This window comes from Arachis ipaensis, chromosome B8 (genome assembly GCF_059453495.1).
Source record: "Arachis ipaensis isolate K30076 ecotype BB chromosome B8, ASM5945349v1, whole genome shotgun sequence".
NCBI lineage: Eukaryota > Viridiplantae > Streptophyta > Magnoliopsida > Fabales > Fabaceae > Arachis > Arachis ipaensis.
The window spans coordinates 2,540,251-2,558,185 of record NC_142443.1 but is presented as its reverse complement, the minus strand read 5'-3'; the positions used below and the strand labels follow the sequence as shown (position 1 = coordinate 2,558,185).

Here is a 17,935-nt window from a genome sequence, read left to right as displayed (position 1 = left end):
TTTATCATTGATCCAATTACATACGTATTGGGTTGGAAAAAATCGTGTTTGTTAAAAATTCAATCGATTGGATGTACAAACCAATCGATTGAAATTCAGGCTTCCCAAACTTCAATCGATTGGAATTTTGCAATGCATGTGAGGTTTTTCTTATTCAATCGATTGGTCATATTACCCAATCGATTGAAATTATCAAAGCAATCTGGGTTTAGTTAATTCAATCGATTGGTTCTGTTACCCCCTCAGTAAATTATTATTTTCAAAAACCCTATTTTTCAACTTTAATTCCCCAAATACTAGTTTTTTTATGCAAAGCAAGTTCGCCGCACTATAATTTTTATATAGAATTTGCCTAACCCGACGAATTTCACTTCAAATTCTAAAAAAAATGGCTAACTCAAGTTCTTAAACTTCACAATAGACAATGACAACCATTATCATCGTCTCTAGAGTACATAGGAGTAAACAATAATATTGGGGAAATAATAGTTTTTTTTTAAATTTATAATTAGAAAAAATCCTAGTTAAATATGTCTTATTCCCGTGTATATGTGTATTTATGGAGACGATGATAATGATTACCATTAATGTTGAAAAAACCATGCTTGTTATCGATGTATTTTTGTGTACTCCTATATACTCTTGTAGACGATGATAATGGCTTAAAAATTTGAGTTTCGTTGGTTTTGAAAAAAATTCGAGTGAAATTCGCTGGAGTTAGGCAAACTCTATAAAAATTATAGAGTTCGGCAAGTCAGGCGAACTCTATAAAAAATATAGAGTGCAGCTAATTCGCCCTAAATAAAAAAAAAATCGTATTTGAAAAATTAAAATTGAAAAATAGAATTTTGGAAAATGATATTTTTTTTAAATGATAAGTAAAAATTAGTGTTATAGGAAGTGTACTGGAATTTTTTTCGTTGGTAAATTTTGAAGATGTCAGGTATATTTACGAACATTGAGATGGATGAGTAATACTATGAGGACGATGACATTAACCAACAAAAAGAGCTGGTATGTGACCAAGATATGATGGATAAACAATATGAATATGAACAAGATTTTGGAGATGAATTCACTGAGAGAATAACAGAACCAATTGATTGAATTAACTAAACCTAAATTGCTTTGATGATTTCAATCGATTGAATAAGAAAAACCCCACATGCCTTGCAAAATTCAATCGATTGAAGTTTGAGAAGCCTGAATTTCAATCGATTGAATTTCTAAAAAACACTATATTTTTTCAACCCAATACGTATGTAACTAGATTAATGATAAGATTATGATCGATTAAGATTGCAAAATATTTATTACAATTAATGGAATATCTAATTTGTTATTGTTTTAGTTTTTATTCTCAATAAACATGATAGATGAATGATAAAATAATAATTTATAAAATAAAAAATAGATTTTATAATTAAATAATATATAAAAGACTAATTTATAATTAAAATTAAATAAAGACTATTTAACAGTTATTAAAAAAACTTAAAAAACATGTTTTGTTATGGGACCATTTAATGGTCCAAACGTTCTGGGACCATCGAATCCGGTACCTACTTTCATTCATAAGTAACATCATCATTACATATAAACTAATTCAATATCAAAACTCTAACAACACCTCAAAACACAACAACATAATACTCCATCTGTGACTTTACTTGGAGATTAATGTGAACAACAGTGATGCACATAAGACAGTAGTCACGACCACTGCAACTGACAGGAACATTATTAACATTTTCATTACTCTAACCTCACCCTCCAAGCTACCCAATCTCCATGACACATTCAGTCTCTATTCATCATAGTCACCACCAACCTCTGCATCAGTTTCCGCCCGTGCTATATACCCATCTTCCTCAACCCACCTAAAGAAGTTGCAGTGACTTCCCTTTTGAATATTAAAAAAAAAAAAAGAAAATTAATTTCAACTACTCAGCAAAATAGACATAGGAATATGGAAAACAAACTTAATTTATCCTAACCTAACTCACCGGGTATCTTGCACAAGTGTGGAACAACCTATCTGAATTCTCTTTTGTGCCGGATTTCTTAATTGTCGTCTTCAACCCACAAAAGTAAGTCTGGTCCTTCATCTTCCTCCTCTGTTGCATGGAAGAGTTCGACTCATGGCTACTGATAGACTGAGACGGCAAGTCACTACTGCGGCTTCCACTCATCATAGCAGCGACTCATCAAACATACATCGTCATCTACTACGAGAATCACACACATTTATGCTTCAAATTGGAGGTTAAATTAGAGTTGTAACATTAGGACTAATTTGAGCTAAATAAGCAAACATATCTTATCAGCATTAACGGTAGCCATGCTGGAGTGTGCCACGCTGGCACTTAATGTTCCAGCTCAGCAAATGTTAGACACATCAGCAACTGAGATGATTGAAAGACAAACTCGATCAGTGTGAGTAACTTTCGGGGACGATTTCGATTAATTTTATCTTTCGGAGACTAAAATGAAAATCAGGGTATTTTTTAGGGACGATTTTGACTACTAACTCATATTCTTATGGATAAAAATAATGATTTACAAAAAAAAACTTGTCTTAACTAATTATATATTATGACATCAACAAAAGTAAATATTTTCAAATCTATTATTAAAAAATTCTATTATTTATAGTAGGTTTCTTTATTCATTGCAATTTCCACACGATCTCATCCAAATTAAACTCTCTATTTAATCCCATATATAATCTTCCAATTTCTAAACCTCTGAAAGAAGGATCGAAGGGAAAAAAAAAAAAAAGCAACACTTTATTTTTTTGTTCGTTCTTCTCTTCCTTCTTCCTTCTTCCTCTACATTCCTAACCCCCTCGGCTTTGCCCTAGATTTTCTCCGCCATCGTAATCCTTCATCGATTGCCTTCGAATTCCTTTGCACGTATCTAGGGTTTCCATGGATTCCGAGGACGATATGCACGACGCCAACGATGTGGAGTCACTCGACGAAGATTTCTACAGTGGCGAGACCGAAGAAGCTCCCATGGATTACAATGACTACGATGACGATGCCGATGACTACTTCGACGATGCTGATGATTCTGATAGGATTGAGTCTCGCCGCCCTGAGGTATAACTCTACTCTTTACTTCTCAATTTCGTGATTTTTTGTACTCCTCATTGTGTTGTTGAGCTGGGAATGTTGCTCTTTTGTTTTCACTATGAGCTCGATTGAGTTAATTGGACTTGTGAGTTGGATGATTTGACTGCACTCAAGTGTGGATGTAGAAGAAAGAGATAAAGGACTGATTTTGAAGCTTTAAACAATTATTATTATTATTGGTACTAATTTGGTTTACTTTAGTTGGAAAAATTTTGGAATTATATCAGTGGAAGTGTTGGTTGGTCAGAAGTTTTTGTTCTCACTTGATCTTGATAGTACAGAGTAGTAAGTAATCGTTTACTGAAAGTGAAACAAGTTGATATGTTGAAAGGAAGTTGGTGTAAATGGTGAAGATGGTTTCTTTGTTCCCTTCTCTAATTTACGGTTCCCCGTCTGGATTCCAGCAAAATTTTACCATATTGAAGGAATCGGATATTCAGCAAAGGCAGGAAGATGACATCACTAGAGTGGCAACCGTTCTTTCAATATCACGAGTTGCTGCGAGTATCCTGCTTCGTCATTACAATTGGTAAATATCTTTTCCTATTGGTCATGTGCAATCTAGTTTGATGACTCTATCATGTACTAAACGAGAGATGTGCTGGTGTTGCAGGAGTGTTAGTAAAGTGCACGATGCCTGGTTTGCTGACGAAGATCGAGTCCGTAAAACAGTTGGTTTGTTGGAGAAGCCAGTTGTCCAGCATCCTAATCCTAGAGAGGTGAGATAGTGTATGATTCCAAAGTATGTCATTAATGTAGCTGGTTTTTTTTTTCGTTTATTTTTCATTTTTTTCTGCTGCTTGATCTTGATTTATATTTTACTTTCGTTACTTATTGTTGTTTCTCCTCTGCTCAGATAACTTGTGGCATCTGTTTTGAAACGTATCCTCGTACTAAGATTCAAACTGCTACTTGTGGCCATCCTTATTGTTTTTCTTGCTGGGCAGGTATTGCTTATGTGCTATGATTGCTGTCCTTCTGTTATTGTGATTACAGATACAGTCTATATAAGATAATGAAATTATACATTTGGGATGTTATTATTGGACATATGCAAATGCCAAACCCCCCCCCCCCCCGCCCCGCGGTCCTTTTTTTCCTTCCAGATGTATCCTCCTCTTTCCTTCTTTTCTTTTTTTTAAAACCACATTCTTCTGTCTTTCTGATGTTCTAGGATATATTAGCACATCTATTAATGATGGTCCTGGATGTTTGATGCTGAGATGTCCCGATCCCACTTGTGGCGCTGCTGTTGATCAAGGCATGATTAATCTCTTAGCACCTGATGAAGATAAAGAAAAGTATGCCCGTTACCTTCTTAGGTCATATATTGAAGACAATAAGAAGGTATGCTGTAGTTATTGTATTTTGATGTTGACTGATAGTAAACAAATGGCATTGTGTTACCCAAAGTATTTTTACCCGACTAGATATGGATATGAATGAATCTTCATTAGTTATCAGCATATCACATATGATGATATCATGCTCTTCGTATAAACATTATTGTTGGTAGTAATAGACTTAGTTGTTGTTTCTGTCTCATTTGTCTTACTGCCAAAATAATCCCATTACTTGTCTTTGCTTTGTCTAGACCAAGTGGTGTCCTGCTCCAGGCTGTGAATATGCTGTCAATTTTGACGCTGGCAGTGGAAATTATGATGTATCTTGCCTCTGTTCATATAGCTTTTGCTGGAATGTAAGTAGTCTATGGATTTCTTCAGGTTTTTTTGGCTTTGCATTTGAGAACACTCGTTTCTGCTGATCGATAAGATGTGTTTTTGGATATGCAGTGCACAGAGGAGGCTCATCGTCCAGTTGATTGTGGCACTGTGTCAAAGTGGATTCTGAAAAATAGTGCAGAATCTGAAAACATGAACTGGTATGGAAACATTATATTTTGATATCTCTAGATATAGTTTTCCTGCCTAGATTGCTTTGGGATAAGTTACCAGTTTACCATTTGAGATCTTGAGCTAGCTATTCACTTAATGACATTCAGGATACTTGCTAACTCAAAGCCATGTCCGAAGTGCAAGCGACCAATTGAAAAAAATCAAGGGTGCATGCACATGACGTGTACTCCACCTTGTAAATTTGAATTTTGCTGGTATGTTCTGTTTTTAGTATATTCCATTATCAATTGTCAATTGTCATTGTTGTTGTTGTTTTTTTGGGGGGGGGGGGGTGTGCGTGTGTGTGTGTTTTTTTTTTTTAAATATATTCTCTGGGGATTAATAATGAATTATATTTATTTTCATCTTTTATGTGTCTTTATTTTCAAATGCTTCAAGCTTATGTGGGTGCTCACTGAGTCTTATGATATATTATCTTAGGCTATGCCTCGGTGCATGGTCAGATCATGGTGAAAGGACTGGGGGTTTTTATGCTTGCAATCGATATGAGGCAGCAAAACAAGAGGGAGTGGTAAGGGGCACAGAAAGACTATTGTTGCACATTCTTCGCCTCAATTATATTTCAAATAATATCTGCTGATGATCTAAATTTTGTTCCATGTAGTATGATGAAACTGAAAGAAGAAGAGAAATGGCAAAGAATTCATTGGAGAGGTACACGCATTATTATGAGCGATGGGCCAGCAATCAATCCGTACGCACTACTTTATACTTATCAGTATTCTAGGAAAATGTTTTCTTCACATATCTAAATTCATTGATCAGTTTTATATTTGGCTAGTATTCTTATTATGATATATGCTTTATGATTAATTTTCTTTCTATGGCAGTCGAGGCAAAAAGCTCTTGCAGATCTACACCAGATGCAAACTGTTCATGTATGTTACATAACATTTGCTCTATTTTGCATTAGCTTGTATCTGTCTTTTGCAACTCTTTCAGAAAGAATGTTATATAAGATTGCACATTTTTCTTTTTAGTAGTACATGTTGCTGCTTTTGTAGTCCATTGATTATTTCAGTGTCAAGAGTCTGTTTACCTTAGAAGCTCTTAAACTGCTGCTCTAGAATCTTCATTCTTCTAAGTAGAGCTTAATATGGGGTTGCCAGGATCGTAAAATCACCATGTAATCCTTGTGTTTTTTGGCAGATTGAAAAGCTTAGTGACACACAATGCCAGCCCGAGTCACAGCTTAAGTTCATAACTGAGGCCTGGCTACAGGTAAGTAAGTGTTATAGTTTGCTTGCCATTTTTTACTGTTGTGAAAAGGCAGTTTCCTAATCCCTATTTCATGTTTACAGATAGTTGAATGCCGACGGGTGCTGAAGTGGACATATGCATATGGATATTACTTGCCTGAGCATGAACATGCTAAAAAACAGTTTTTTGAGTACTTGCAAGGTTTTATTCTCAACCTGAATTTATTAGGAGCATCTTGCATTTGAAGTGGTTCCTGCAAGTTTGATTTTCCAGTCCATTTTTTCACCAGGTGAGGCAGAATCTGGTTTGGAGCGACTTCATCAATGTGCTGAAAAGGAACTACAGTTGTTCCTTAATACTGATGGCCCATCTAAAGAATTCAATGACTTCCGCACAAAACTAGCTGGATTAACCAGGTAGATATTGCTTGTGTTTTTGTTGATCATTTGCTTTGTTGCCTGTTTTTATTAACGAGTTTTTCAGGTTATGATCATCTAACCTATTTTGTTTTGGCAGTGTAACTAGAAACTACTTTGAGAATTTGGTTAGGGCTTTAGAGAATGGTTTATCTGATGTGGATAGTAATGGAGCTGCTTCAAGCAAAGCGACAAGCTCTAAAAATGCCGCAGGGAGCAGCAAGGGGAGAGGTGGAAGAGGAAAGGGAACTCTTCGGGCGAGCATGGCTAGTAGTAGAATGACCGACGATAATCATTGGTCCTGTGAGCAATGTACCTATGCAAATGCGAAATCTGCCACCACGTGCCAGATCTGCAACCAACAGCGCCGATGAAAATTCCGGCCCGCCTTTAGAAACCCCTGTACATCTTGTAGACAAGGCCAAGGCACCAATTTACTTCTCCTAGTTATCATATGGTGGATGCATTTTGCAAGTCTATTTAATGTGAACAGGATGCTGGGGGGTGTCACTCAAAAAAAGATTCCTCCATTCACTCCTAATTTGAATACCTACCAATTTGATGTATATAGTGTCTTTATCCTAAAATTCACGTATGGCCTTATGGCGTTTATGCTACAGGCTTATGTAACTGAATATATACAACACATGATAAACACAAATGTGCTTGTTTGTGTCTCGATTTCCTTTTTTTTTTTTTTTTAAAGCAAATCATCTGATATTGCTTCTATAAGATACATTCAGGTATGTAAAAATTCAGGGCTGGTTGTTTTTTTAAGAAATCATGACGAATAAAGGACCATTTTGAAAGGAACATCATACCAACATAGCCTTACATTTATATCACCTGTGAACTTTTATAGTTTACATTGAGAATTTGGCACAGTTCTGTTGCATTTTGTGCTGTGCGCGTTAAATTCTATTTCTATGATACTAAAAGTTTCAAGGCACTAATATTCACTGCAAACAAACAAGATTGTTGCTCCAGTTAATAGTGTCAATATGTTTGGCTCTATAGGACTTTGGCCCTATTTTTATAGGGCCAGAAGAATAAAAAGTCCTATAACTAATAGGGTCAAATTTTTAAAAGGTTTTTAGGTCCAAAAGCCCTCATGGACCAAAAGCTTTAGGGTCACCTAATCCTCTTTTTTTTTCTTTTTTTTTCATGGCCATTATTTTCTCTTATTGTTTCAATTTTATTACAAAACGGATCTAAAAAAAAGTAACAATAATAGTAGGGATTGATTTTTGTTTATTTGCAACAATAAATCAAAATTACATATGGAGTTATATACATACACCTGGGGTTTGTCTGGAAAAATGTCTATCTATGATGAGTAGGGTATATTTAAGAAAACACAATGAAAAATAACCACAAAATACACACGACCAATTAAATATCGAAAGAAATATCTGGTCCGATATATATAAATTATATGGTATATATATAATGTGGACAATGTTCATCTTATTATACTTAAGGTGTACATAGTCATCGATAGCAATACTCCAATAATGTTTATATCTTTTGGACCACGTTTATTAATAATTTAATATGTATCATTCATGGCCATCTTATTTCTTCTAAACATGTGGATTCTTGCACCTTTGGGGTGTATGCTGCTTGTATTCTTTCATGTTATTAATCAATCAAAAAAATATTGTTGGGGCTTTTAAATATAAAAAAAAATTAATAAGAGAAAAATATGATTTGGGACTTTTAAACATGTTATCAATCCCACCTAATCCTCTTTTTAAATATAGCCTAAAAAAATATTGTTGAATGAGTAATTTGTATGTAAAATCCTTGTAAATAAGAATGTAAATTATTTACTAATCATATAGTATGTTTTTTTTTATTTTCTTTTTGTGTCAGTCATATTTAACAGTAAGGAGAATACAAACGGATTAACACTTTTAGTCTAAAAAAAAGATAATTAACTAATATTAGTTTAAATATAAAATAAAAATAAAAATAAAAATATTAATCATCTAATATTTTTCATTTATTAAAACAATTTTGTTGCATTCAATTAATGACAAAACTGAAATTATGGAACCAGCAAAATTTTCTTTAGCACCATTTATTATATCTTTTCATTTCCTCAGAAACTGAACAACTTATAAAATAAATAAATAAATGAGCATAAACTTACTGAGCCAGGGGTGAAGGACTGCCAAACACTCAATTTATCATTTTTGCATCAAGGGTCTAAGGTGAGAATCAGCAGTCAAGAAAAGGTTTTTGACCAAAACAGCCTCTTTGGATTCATCTCCAAGCTTTAGTTTTGGAGTTTTTAGGGCTTGTAGGGCTAACCTATTTTAATTTTTGTTGGGAGGGCTTAATAAGAGTTAGGGCTTATAAAATATGATTTTGTAATTTTGGAGGGTTAGGGCCAGTCCTAAAAGTTTGGGTTCAATTGACACCTATAACTCCATAGCTCACACGGCATTCCGCTCCCTTCCCATCTCAAAGGTCTCGGGTTTGAGTCTTACAAGCTGCAACCGAGAAGAAAAAAAATTGGTAAATATGTGAGAAATATGTGGGTATGTATTGTGTACCTAGAATTGGGAATTGTCCAATTCACCGACAAAAAAAAAAAAAAAAGCTCCCAGTTGGGCTCAACCTTATTTAATTAACATTCATGATTATACGTTATGTTAACAGCATGTCTGGATTCCGAAAATTCTTAAAGTGGACCAAGTCTCTATGTCCACTCCCATTCTTAGCTAACTCCACAAAATCAAATACATAAAGCAATATAATATAATACAAAGGTAAAGATTATGTATGCAATTCGTCTTGTGCATCCATCAATCCATTGATCAGTTGGCCAGAGATAAACCCTTAAATCAAGATAGATTAGTCCTTAGACTTGGAGGATACCATGGGCAACAAAAAAAGAGTTTATGTATGCAATCAAATAACCTCTAGAGTAAGTTTTCAGAATCAATAGTGATAGCGATGGAGGTCAAACCTCAAAATCTTTACATACAATGATCAATGTTCTGTTCCAAAGCACAATTCAAAATTGGATACATAGAGTATAAACAATCAACATACACAAAAAAAGAAAAGAAAACAAATAAAAAGGAAAAAGATAAAAAAAGATTTATGATGTGAATGGAAGCTAAGAGTCTCAAGTCTCAAATGTTGTTAAGACGGTTGTTTGAAGCGGGAAGTTGTAGTTATCTTGGTACAACCAAGCGCCACCATGGTTTGTCCATTGAGATTCAAGTGCTATGAGAGCCACATACAAAATCGCCACTACTGAGATCGCCACACACAGATACATCTGTTCTGTGAAACTCGCCGTACTACTACTCATCATCATCACCTTCACTATGTTAAGGATAGAATTATAAGAACATATATATAGTAGTGATGTGAGAGAGAAGGTGCTCAATTCAATGGATTTATAAATGTGAGACAGTGATGATGATGAAGTGAGGCGGTTAGAGACTGTTTTGGGGAGAAGCAACAATGCGCCAAATCCACTGAATTCTCTCTGACCCCCTTTTTGTCACGTGCGCCAACTTGCACATCCAACTTGGCCACTGGCTACTGCAAATGCCAAATAAATTATTGAATATACCGATTTGTATAATATATGTATTTAATTTATTAAAAAGTATTAGTCCTTAATATTTTATATATAATATTTTTGCAATCTATATTTATATAAATTTTAACCAATTATGGGAAGCCATTAGTGCCAAAGTGGTTTATTTACATGACCAACATTTTTACAATAACACATTTAGCAGCTGTTGGAGTGGTAAGTACTAAGTAGCTACACTGCAGCAATATTCTATTTAGTTTGCTACTTTTTGTGATTAATTAAGATACAAATAAGAGAACTAACATAACTATGGTAGTACCCAGATTAATTTTGAGGCCACTAAGTACAGCTATTGGAACTGCTGTAGCAGCAAATGCTTCCCTTCTTTGGTGACATAAACTCTCGTATTGGAGCTTTTGGTCTTATGCCACTTGATTTCATTCTACCGCCGGTCTTCTTCAACTCGACGTTTTGGCCATCCAACACAATTTTGTCACGGTAGGGACTAAATTGAAAAAAAAAATAATATATAGAGGCCAATTAAAAAAAAAATATAGAAACTTAATTAAAAATTCGATAAAACTATAAGAATCTGCAGAATAGTTAAACCTTTTTTTTGCAGGCTTTTCTCTTGGATTCTAACAGATTGATAACTTTTAACGACCTTTAACATATAGCCTCGGTTAAATCCTAACTGATAATGAAACTTTAAAAGTGTGACATTATGGTACCTGTCTAAGACTCTCAGTCAACTCATAAGGGATAAGCTTCCACAATTCTTGTACTTTGATGCCATCTTTAGTATATCAAGTTTTAAATATAAGAGATTTATAAAAATACATAATATAAAACTTAAATTGATATTAAAAAAAGAAAAACTTAATTATTAAGGATTTTTTTCTATAATAAAATAAAAAAATTCCAAATAAATTATCCGGACTTTAAATTCCGAAATACGTTTCTTTTTTTTAAATTTCAACTGAGTTCGTCCCATCTCTGACAAACCTTATCATTTTTAAGTATTTAACCAGTAGTGATAAATAATTTTTTTATAGATCTTTTTATATTCTAAAGTATTCATTTAAATTATATTTTGTTTAATTTTATGTTAGTCTTTATTTGTATAATGTTTTGAGTATGTCTGTGAGTACTATACTCTGATGGTCAACCTATCAATTTAGCCTCATTCTAATTATTCTGTTAGAATGTTTTTTTTTTTTTTTACCTTTCAATACACTTTGTTATATTTCACTGACTGTTATTATTTTTTTACCTTTAACACCATGAATTTCATTACATCTATCATTACAAATTTCATTTAGTTATACTGTAGTTACTACGTTCACGTATAGTTTTTACTTATATTTTTTTTTCTCTTTAATTTACTTATCCAATTAATACTCTCATTATTCTTTTACCTTTTTAATTTGTCCCAAACATTTTCACGTATAACTATTTGGGCCTAAACACCGTTAAGATCTACGATAGGGAATTAAGCGCGTAGTTTTATCCTATAACCAACATTATCTAAAAGAAGGCCTTGTGGTTGTTGATGTTGTATTATTTATTACACTGTGATCTTACTTGCATTTTTCCTGCATTGTAATTTCTTTAAATGTGTCCTAATCTAAGCATTTTTACTGCATTATTAACGTTAGAAGTTTTAAATTAAGGAAAGAAAAATGTGAACAACATGCCACAACAGTCCCCTTTGCACCATGTCTATTGTTAACAATTTAACATTTTATCTAAATTATTTTTATACTCAATTGTTATTTTTATAGCAGTCCCCTTTCCAATTATTTCTTTCCAATTAGCTAGGTTATTTACTCGAGTTTTTTGAATATAATTGTTATATAAATTATTTTTTTAATAGTGAGAGTACATAAAAAGTACATAACACAAAGTGTACATAATTTAAGATAATTTTTTTAGTAGAAATATATAAAAAGTACATAATATATAAGATATAATAATTTAATAAATATTTAATAGGTATAATTTATATATTTTTTAAATGATATAATCATTTATGCAATCATGACGAAATTATTCAGAGAATACTCTTAATCAAACAATATATAAAGTTACTAAAGTTTGGTGTCCAACATTTTTAGACTTGATGTCCAACTTCGCCACACATCTTCATAAATATTGGATTGGGTGAGAAGAATAGTTGAAAAATTAATAATGGCAACTATTAATAATCTTCACGATGCATCTTCATCGTTTTTCTCGGTGTTCTTTTCTTTTTCTTTCACAAAATTCATCATAAGAAGCTAAAAGAGAAGTTACAAAAAAGGTTATAAAGTTAGTGACATGGTTCTATACAACACGACAAAAGTAAATTAAGGATCGATGAAGGTGTCACCAAAAGCCACTCTATCAGAACCAACCAGTGTGATGTTCAGCCACCAAGTTGCAGAATCATCTCTTGAGCCACACAATTTCCGGTCGTAGACAGAATCTCAAAGTATCTCTCTGCATGTAAGTTGTAAGAAAGCATGTAAATAAATGAAATATGAGAAGAACATGAAAGAATGACACACATGAACAAGTGCACATAAATTATTATTTATTTGTACATCATATATATGAAATCTATCTGAGTTTGGGCTGTCAAATTCGGCTTTTGATATATAACCAGAAATAAGAGTACATCGGAGTACATAAGAATATAAAAAAATAAGCTGTATTTATAGAGTTCTATCGATGAAGGTGCCACCAAAAGCCACTCTATCAAAATCAACTAGTGTGATGTTTAGCATTAAGCTGCAGAACCATTCTCTTGAGCCACACAAATTTTCAGTCATGGATAGAATTTCAAAGTATCCCTGTATGCAGATCATAGAAAAGCACGGAAATTATTATTTGTTTGTACATCATATATATGAGATCTATCTAAGTTTGGGCTGCCAAATTCAGCTTTTGATATATGATCAGATGCTGAGATTATACAGATAGAGCGATTGATTACTTTCCATACCGTCACATCTTGCACTAAAATTTAAAAAAAAAATAATTCTTAATTCATAATTAACATGTATAATATAATAAAAATTTTAAATGTGTGTATGATGGTACCTCTCCAACATATACACAGGATTTTTTTTTTTAATAAAAAAATCATTTTCTCAAACACATAATTTAGACTTTAAATTTCAAAATACCATTATTAAATATAGTTTATTTCTAAGTACTCTCATGTACTCTCGTATACTCTTATGTATGATAATAATTTGTTAGAATCACAGGAATGGTTGTTTTAGTTTTTAATCGATCAATAAAACAATTAATTTAATGATTCAAAAATTTAATCAAAATTCAACCAATAGTTTAATTAAATATAAAATTAAATTCAAAAAATAACAAGTTCACGTAATAAAGTGTCATTAAAAATTTACAAATAGTTTCAAATATCAACATTTATAACCAACAAAAATTAAAATGCCTAAAAAGTAATGTTCTACCATGATGATTCTAACTCCATAAAAGTTATTAAAACAAAAAAAAAGAAAATAACAACAGCATAAAAAATGAAATTCTACACTATAGCATCATCAACTCAAATTTAGAAAAATCAACAACAGATTCAAAAACTCAAAAATAAATATTAATCTTACAATATTTAAAAAAATTACTTAAAAAGGACTAAAAAAATTCAATTAACGAACTTGAGACAACAAAAACTTAAAAAATAAAAAAGAATCCAATTTGAGTTTAATGTCCATAAAATAAACTTAGAATCCAACATTCATATAATTAGCTCAGAATTCATACAATTAATTTGAAAATCAGAATACATAAAACAACAAACATCAAAATTAACAAAAAAAAAAAAGCAACCGAAGTAGGAGATGAGTGCATCAACTCAAAATAATAAAAAAAATCGACAACAAGTACAATTTAAAATTGGATACATAGAGTATAGACAACCAACGTACACAAAAAAAGAAAAGAAAATAAATAAAAAGAAAAAAAATAAAGATTTATGATGTGAATGGAAGGGTCTCAAGTCTCAAGTCTCAAATGTTGTTAAGACAGTTGTTTGAAGCCGGAAGTTGTAGTTATCTTGGTGCAACCAAGCGCCACCATGGTTTGTCCATTGAGATTCAAGTGCTATGAGAGATACATACAAAATCGCCACTACTGAGATCGCCACACACAGATACATCTGTTCCGTGAAACTCGCCGTACTACTCATCATCATCACCATCACTATGTTACTATTATTGTACGAAGGGGAATGAACACAAGCATAGATTTGTAAGAAGATATATATAGTAATGATGTGAGAGAGAAGGTGCTGAATTCAATGGATTTATAAATGTGAGACAGTGATGATGATGAAGTGAGGCGGTTAGAGACTGTTTTGAGGAGAAAGAAGGAAGAATGCGCCAAATCCACTGAACTCTCTCTCTCTGACACTTTTTGTCACGTGCGCCAACTTGCACATCCAACTTGTCCACTTGCTACTGCAACATGCCAACATCTATGCTCTAAATCATTGAATATCTCCACTCAATATTATTATATGTATTAAATTTATTTAAAAATTTAATACACTAATCAAGTAAATGATATACTATATTTTTATTAGAAAAATAATAATATCACTTTATTTTAATTAATAATATTATATAATTAATAAAATTTATTATTTTTAGTCAATATTTAGTTAATATTAAATATTAAAAATGAATAAATTTTAAATTTTTAAAATTTTAAATTCTAATAGTATAAAAATAAAATATTAATTAATAATATTTAAAAAAATATTGGTCTCTTAGCATTTTATATATGATTTTTTTTTGTATTGTATATTTATATAAATTTATAGAAAAGATGAGTAATATTATCAAAATAAGTATGACAATCTCCATTTTCTAATGATGATGATTCTTTGTTTTAATATTGCGATTAAACGAATAATATTATTAATATCTATAATATTTAGGTTACAATTCACTTGTAATTTTATGAGAAGTTAATGGTTGAGAATTATTATATTATAATTTAGTTTAATATGTTAAATTATTTAATAATTTGTAGTTATTTATTATTTTATATAAAAATAATTGTATTTGAGTTTTTGTTATATATTTAACTGGGTAAATTATAAAAAATATATTTGAATAATTTTGTTATTCATAAAAATATATTCAAATTTTATTATTGACAAAAATATTTTCAAATAATTTAAAAACGCGACAAAAATATCTAATATTAAATATGTATTTTCAAAAAATACTTTAAAATTTGACTTTTGATTCAATTTTTTGCAAACATAATTAGAAAAATAAGATATTTTTATGGTTAAAATTTGATAATTTTTCGCTAATTATATAATTTTTTTGTCATTTTTTGTCAACAACTAATAATATTTTAAAAAAAATAGAGAACAAATTTTTATCTGTGTATATTTTTTAAATAATTATCTAAATATTTCTATAAAATTTTGGACCAAATACACAAGTAGTTTGTCAAATATAAAAAATGTTTGTCATTTATGAAAAAAAATATTTTTTTAAAATATTTTTGTTATATTTTAAAATTATTTGAAGATATTTTTGTCGATAACAAAATTCAGTAGTATTTTTATCAACAAATAAATTATTCGAGTGTATTTTTAATAGTTTACACTATCTAATTAGTATCTAAATGAATATTATTTTTCCTTTATACAGTAATTAATTGATAAAGTAATGCTAAAATATAGTAAGTCAAAGTTTTTTATTTAATTTAATATTTATAATTTTGTATGTAGCACTTATAATGATACATTTATTACATCTAATATTATATATTTATTCAAACAATACCTAATAAATACAAAAAAAAAGGAGCTTCTAAACTTTGATCCCGAAACATTTTCCAATTACATATGTATGTTCATGCATGCAAATTGCAATGAAATGCAAGCACCAAGCAACATACAACACACCATGTGTTGCATGTGCATGTGGCTGCATGTCTTGTCATACACACAATTTTTATGGATAACATATTAAAATATATAAGGAATGAGGAGGATTCTCTTTTTTATTTTAATGAAATTCGAAGTTTATTTAACCGGATAACACTCTATTATATATATATATATATATATATATATATATATATATATATATATATATATATATATATATATATATATATATATATATATATATTTTCAAAAAGAAAGTAGCTAGCGTAATGATTCCTGTACTCTGTTTTGAGATCAAGGTTAAGCCATTTGCATCCACATATGGCGTTGAGGTTCGTGCCACCAGCAAGCTATCCACTAAACTCTGATATAATTCCCATGTTTTTATGTTTATATATATAAAGGTTGTTTTGTGTTACTATATTATTTCCTCTCATTCGGAGGATACTGTATAAAATTTGGGGATGGATACTATTCTAATCCCTAAATATTATTAGGATCAAAATCAAATTTATTTTTAATCTTATTTTTTATTAAAAATTGTTTTTAACATTTTATTTAATATTAAATTATCTTTTTAATTTTTTATTGACAAAAATATTTTTATATTTATTATTAGTAGTGATCAAATAATTAAAAGAAACCTTATAAATAAATAATGAATTAACAAAAGATAAAGAGAAAAGGATAAAGATTTCGTTTGAGTAAACAACTTAAATAAGTTTTTTTTTTAAAAGAACTTATAGACTTTTATTAATAGCAGCTTATAAATAAATTATTTTGTGTTTAGATTTTTAATTATAAAAGTACTTATTTTAAAGTTGTAGCGTTTTGAATAAATAACTCAAAAATTTGTTATAACTAATTATAAAAATAATAGTAAGCTATATAAAAATAATATCACATATGAAAAAAATAAAATTAAAACTGAGATTTCATATGAAATCTCAAATACTTTATCTTAAATACACATTTAATCTCATATAAAACTTGTTATTGTGTGAAATTTCATATCACACACAATCTTAAATACAAATTTAATAATAAAAATAGAGTGATAAAATAATAAAAAAAAGTACCTGAAAGAAATATATGAAGTAGGTGATTCAAATTGAACATTGTTTTAAAATGGTATTGGAAGGTTAATACTTTCCGCAGATGAATCGTTATGTGAAAATGGTGGTGGCGGGCTAATACTTCTAGCAGATGGAACATTGAGTGAAAATGATGGAATGCTTCTAAGAGATGGAACCTTGCGTAAAAATGGTAGTGGATGGCCAGTATTTTCAGCAGAAACAGGAAACATTTTCACAGAGCAAAAAATAAAAGTAATTTTTTTTTGTTTTAAAGTCAATTTTTCTAGAGAAATGGTAGAATGACTTATCGAGAATGGGAAGTCATATGTTTCTGCTTCTTCAAAAAGTTGTGAATTAATTTCTCGGGAAGTTAAAAGCTTTTTTTTAAATGGTGCCAAACACTCGTATTGTGACTTTTCATAATTCAAAAGTAAAAAAAAAAGTAGCTTCTGCTGTTTCCCAAACGGGCTCAAATAGGTTATTGACTTTTTTGTCTGCGGACATTTTAAATTCTCAATGATTTGAAAATACATTTAAGTCTCTGACCTTCTTAAAACCTGGACACATCAATCCTTCTGTTCATTTGGGTCTGGCAGACCCAACGAAAAAATCAAACATGGCTTCCGTTGTACCGAGCTGGCCAATATATGACCAGATTTTGAGAAAATCAGGGACTTAAATGTAGTTTCAAGTCCTCAA

General features: G+C 30.7%; 1 protein-coding gene across 1 annotated transcript; it reads left to right on the top strand.

Moving 5' to 3' along the window:
• The first annotated feature begins 2,676 nt into the window (after positions 1-2,676).
• LOC107613203 (putative E3 ubiquitin-protein ligase ARI7) lies at positions 2,677-7,479 on the top strand. The gene is made up of 15 exons (XM_016315091.3): positions 2,677-3,104; positions 3,542-3,666; positions 3,751-3,856; positions 3,994-4,084; positions 4,312-4,484; positions 4,732-4,836; positions 4,931-5,019; positions 5,140-5,247; positions 5,474-5,564; positions 5,658-5,747; positions 5,884-5,931; positions 6,203-6,274; positions 6,355-6,454; positions 6,543-6,669; positions 6,770-7,479. Exons 1-15 carry the CDS (start codon positions 2,931-2,933, stop codon positions 7,041-7,043), a joined length of 1,773 nt encoding a protein of 590 aa, XP_016170577.1. The 5' UTR covers positions 2,677-2,930; the 3' UTR covers positions 7,044-7,479.
• Positions 7,480-17,935: the final 10,456 nt, after the last annotated feature.